Source organism: Diaphorina citri, unplaced genomic scaffold (genome assembly GCF_000475195.1).
Source record: "Diaphorina citri unplaced genomic scaffold, Diaci psyllid genome assembly version 1.1 scaffold351, whole genome shotgun sequence".
NCBI lineage: Eukaryota > Metazoa > Arthropoda > Insecta > Hemiptera > Psyllidae > Diaphorina > Diaphorina citri.
In genome coordinates, this window is record NW_007377786.1 from 108,640 (window position 1) to 114,020 (window position 5,381).

The 5,381-nt window shown below is 41.6% G+C and overlaps 1 protein-coding gene across 2 annotated transcripts in view; it reads left to right on the top strand.

Annotated features, from left to right (window-relative positions):
- LOC103507919 (Down syndrome cell adhesion molecule homolog) overlaps positions 1-5,354 on the top strand; it is an 11,537-nt gene extending 6,183 nt beyond the window's left edge. For both annotated transcript variants that reach the window (XM_026822658.1, XM_008472439.3), the window contains 2 exons: positions 823-952; positions 4,821-5,354. In XM_026822658.1, the coding sequence (XP_026678459.1) occupies positions 823-952; positions 4,821-5,143 (453 nt within the window). In that variant the 3' untranslated portion in view covers positions 5,144-5,354. The remainder of the gene's footprint in view (positions 1-822; positions 953-4,820) is intronic.
- The last annotated feature ends 27 nt before the right edge of the window (positions 5,355-5,381 follow it).

Below are 5,381 nucleotides of genomic sequence, written 5' to 3' on the forward strand. Positions count from 1 at the left end.
AGTATTAGTGACAAACTTTTTATCATTGAAAATTTATTTCCCTTCCTCTGTCTCTTTTTATGCCTCTTCCTCTCTCCCTCCTCTCTCTCTCTCTTTCTCTCTCTCTCTCTCTCCCTCCCTCCCTCTCCCCCTCTCGGTTTCTCTGCCTTTTCTCTTTCGTTCTCTTTTATTCTCAGAACTGACTCCAAATGGTCCAAGTACCGACGTCATAAGTCATAGGTACCTAAGGAATTGAGAAACCTGTACTAGGTGTACTAGGGTCCTCATGGGAAAATTGGGATACTGTTTTGAAACTGAAACACCCTGAACCCACCGCACTACCACAAACATTTTTAACATAATAATAAAGTCCAAATAAAATAATTTAATAATAGAAAAAGTAGTAATGGAGAAGCACAAATAATCCTCATGGTTGCACGTGATAGTATGCAGTTGGAAATAGAGTAGATAGAGAAGAGAATAGGAGGGAGAGGGACTAGAAGAGAAAATAGGAAAACAGGGAATTGCTGGAGCCCAACACCACTTACATATTCCGGATCTGGGCCAACAACAAGCTGGGAGCCGGAGAGATTGTACAAGTAGAAGCTCTTACTAAACATGACAATACGGAGATACGTGAGTATGGAATGGGGACGGTTTTCTTTCAAGAGGTTTGATAGAGGCAACTGGTTTGATAGAGGCAATGTTATCTAAGAGAACAATACATTTGGCATGAGAGAGGATGAGAGGCAGACCTTTAACTGCTGAGGTCATATCAGCTTTTTTTCCCCCTTCCTCAGGATTATTTATTTTTATAGTTTTTCTTCTATCAACATTTTTCAGACCTTCGTGGACATCTACCTGCTGGAGCCCAACACCACTTACATATTCCGGATCTGGGCCAACAACAAGCTGGGAGCCGGAGAGATTGTACAAGTAGAAGCTCTTACCAAACATGACAATACGGAGATACGTGAGTATGGAATGGGGATGGTTTTCTTTCAAGAGGTTTGACAGAGGCAACTGCTATAATGGTCCCAAAATCGAAGAGAAGGAGTACAGGATAGAATAGAATATACCTCGTTTATCCTGTTTGAATGAGAGAGACTATAAAGTCCCTTTACCCCAGCAATTGAGTATGGAATGGGGACGGTTTTCTTTCAAGAGGTTTGATAGAGGCAACTGCTATAATGGTCCCAAAATCGAAGAGAAGGAGTACAGGCTACAGGATAGAATAGCACAAGGTAGAGGGACAAAATCACGAATGTAGTAACAAAAACAGTATGGAGAGGGCGGAAGTAGGAAAAGAAGAAGAAGAAGAAGAAGATGAAGAAAAAAAAAACAGTGGGAGGAAAGGAAGAAAAAGAAGGAGGAGAGGGGGTGTAAGGAGGTTTCCCTTGCTACACGAGCCGGGCCGTCCGACGGGAACAAATGGGACGCTGGGGACTATCTCTTCAGGAGAAGAAACTACTAAAAGGAGAACGCACGATTTGACACAACAATATGTATTCACCATGAAATTGGGAAAATATATTCTCTTTGGTTCAGCCATGTTGAATCTGAAAAAGTCATATAATAAAATATGGCTATACTTATGTGTATGATATTCTATTTATTCAACATTCTCTCCGTTCTTCATGTATTCTTTATGACCAGTACCTAACGACTGAGTTTAAACTCGATTTAAGTGAAAAAGAAAGAAAGGAAAAAAAAAAAGTGGAATTAACGAATCTGATTAAGCTATTGATTTTAAAACTTTGGATCAAAATTGAACACATCAGAAATCAGTTCAATTTAAACCAAGTTTAAACACAGATCATTGTCCTGGTCATTAATCCAATGAGTTTAACTTAATCTAAGTTTAAACTTAAATTTTGAGTCAATGATTGCGAACGTTGAAATTAACATGTAATATTTGAAACTGTACCTTATTCATAAACAAATAAATGCGGTTTTATTTTAAAACAAGGTTTTTTGTTCTTTTTAGAAATAGATTTTTTCAAAGCGGTTTTATAGAGGGAACTGTAATTAATGTCGCCACGAAATCTGAGAGAAGAAGGACAGGATAGGAGAAAGCCAGCCGTTCCGAGAACGAACATTATCCGTTCAGGATAAAATCCGCACCGAGCGGGAATCGAACCCGCGGCCTAGCGGTACCCTCCAAGCTAACTAAGCTGGCAACTCCTCTGATTAGTATTCCTTTCAGCTTAGCATTACCAGTAGGCACCCAGTTGAATTGTAATGAGTAGGTGGTTGCTTTTTGTAATACCTGTCCACCCACAGGTATTACAAACAATAATTCTTGACATAATGAGTGTTTAGCGTGTTGCATAGATGAAAAATATTGTAGTCCTTCCTTCCTCTCTTTCTCCTCTACCTTTCAAGCAAGCTAGGCTGGCACTTATACCTTTCAAGCAAGCTAGGCTGGCACTTATACCTTTCAAGCAAGCTAGGCTGGCACTAAATTTTCATAGTAAACTTTCGTCACCCTCCGCTGCTCCAGAGTGTCAAGTTACTGACAGTTTGTTTATATATGTACATATGTTTATAAATATATATACCTAATTAGGCATTTTTTCTTTCTTCTTCATCCGTCTCTTCTAAACTAACAAAATACTGAAGGGCGTAGAAAAACGAACGATATTTTTCCGACAATATGTTGGTGTTTGGTTTCGGACCCGATAGGTGGCGCCAGTTACCAGAAAAGTCCAGGGGACCAAGGTACAACGGGGGCCAAGGTACGACTAGACACCCTATTACAAACAATAATTCTCGATATAATGAGTGTTTAGCGTGTTGCATAGATGAAAAAATATTGTAGTCCTTCCTTCCCCTCTTTCTCTCCTCCTCCTCTCCTCCTCCTCTCTCTCCTCTATTCTCTTCTAAACTAACAAAATACTGAAGGGCGTAGAAAAACGAACGATATTTTTCCGACAATATGTTGGTGTTTGGTGGTAATAATAACAGAGTTATCACCCCATATTGCTTGAATGAGACTGAAAAGTGCTTTATTCAGGATAGGAGAAAGCCAGCCGTTTTGAGAACGAACCCTATCTGTTTAAGATAAACTCCGCCCCGGGGAGGAATTGAACCCACGACCCAGCGCTTACAAGGCGGACGAGGTACCAACCAAGCTAACTAAGCTTGCAGGTTTTAGGTAGTTACTCGTATCTAGCTAAATTAAGAGTTATCACCCCATATTGCTTGAATGAGACTGAAAAGTGCTTTATTCAGGATAGGAGAAAGCCAGCCGTTTTGAGAACGAACCCTATTTGTATAGGATAAACTCCGCCCCGGGGAGGAATTGAACCCACGACCTAGCGCTTACAAGGCGGACGAGGTACCAACCAAGCTAACTAAGCTTGCACATTTTGGGTAGTTACTCGTATCTAGCTAAACTAAAGGTGCTTACCCTCAAAAAAAAAAAAAAAAAAAACAAAACAAAAAAAACCCATTTTAGGTTTGTTTTAAGACATGATAAGATAGAGAATGGAATATGTTTCTTAAACACAATACTACATAGAAGGAAGGTAAGAAGAGAGGAGAGATGGAGGGAGGGAAGAGAGAAGGGAGTGGGGGGAGGGAAAGAGAAAGAGGTATACAGAGAAAGAGAGAGGGAGGACAGAGTAATAAAATTCTCCTTGGAGCTATGTAATATGTTTTCTAAGTTTGCCAGCCTAGTTAGCTTGGAGGGTAGCGCGTCTGTCTTGTAAGCGCTAGGTCGCAGGTTGGATGCCCGCCCGGGGTGCATTTTATCCCCAACGGACAAGGTTCGTTCTCGGAACGGCTGGCATTTTTTTTATCCTGTCATCCTTCTCTCTTTGCTTTCGGGACGATAAGTTCTTAAAACTTACAGTTCCTTTTATCAAACCTCCTTTTTTTAAGGGGTTTTCATTCTCATCTTAGCAGGATAAGGAAGGTATATTATATTCTCTCTCTTCCCTCTTGGTCCTTGTCTCCTTCATCCCAACAACATAATAAACAAGGTACAGATACGATTCTTACTCTATTCTACGTAGGTATTACTGTACTGTACTATTTTTACTTTCCTTATCCTATAGGAAGGAAAGTACCTAATGTAATCAAGTCAAATTTTCGATGGTCAGTTTTTAGTATAAAAACACGTTTTGAGATCCCTAGAGCCTAAATCCAAAGTTTCAGCCATTGGTCCGTGTGTGTGTCTGTCTGTCTGTAAACAAAATATCTCGAGAACGGTAAGAGCTAGAGACTTGAAATTTGGTATCATAGAATAGAATATACCTCGTTTATCCTGTTTGAATGAGAGAGACTAAAAAGTCCCTTTACCCCAGCAATCTAAACATAACAAGCTCTCATTTCATGGGTTTCTAACTACCGATTTGGTAACACTGAACACTAGTGTCCAGTTACCAATCTCAATGATGCAGTGGTTAGCGCTGTGGACTTCGGATCTGGAGGTTGGTTCGAGTCCAAGTCAAGTCATAAAATTTAGCGTAGTGCATTAAGCAGGGAACGACATTTGTGACAAGCATTTATGCTTAACACAATTAAAATTCCTCCCTTCCTTAACACTAGTGTCCAATTTTTTTTTTTAGATAAGACAACATACAGGTCATTTTCCTAATGCCAGCCATTCACTATCAGGTAGGTAGACGTGACACCTCATGAGTACACACACACTATCAGGTAGATCTGACAAGTACGGCTGCAAAGAACTGTCTATCAGGTCTACCTGATGAGCACATACACTATCAGGTAGAACTGAATCTGTCAGGTGTACCTGGCACCTGATCAGGTCTACCTGATAGTGGCTGGCCTAAGACAGACATTATTAACCCCCTTTTTTTCTCCCTCTCTCACAGAACTAGCTCGTCACCTGCTGATTGGTCTAGAAGATTTCGACACTCGCATCTGGCTGGGTGCCGTAGCTTTCGTCCTGGGCACCCTTCTCGTACTAATAATCGCCATACTCTGGCTCTTCCTTCGCGAGTGCCGCTCCTCCCCCTCCCTGCGTAAGCCCCGCCTCCGAACCCCAGACATACTGAAACGAATCCGCACGAGCTCCGGCGAGAACGCCCGAAGTCATTTCGGCTCCGACGAAGAGATCATCGAGCTGGTTCCGAACATCATATGCAATCCGACCTTCGACGAGGATGGACCGCGGCGGGATGGGAGTCATTTATAATGGGGATTTTCTGCCGCTGGGAATCCGGGAGTGGGTTGGTGCAGTTGGTAAGGTGAACGGTTGATGTGCTGGTGGTCCCGGGTTCGAATGGGTGATTTTTTTTTTTAACTTTTTTTTACCCATTGACTTTTTGGTGCTTTCCTGGTGTTGACCCGTTGGCCCCAGACGCAAATATAAGGTTTGTTGCCCTACCCTTTCAATATGATATGGGGTGCAATAGTCCTACACACTGGACTCC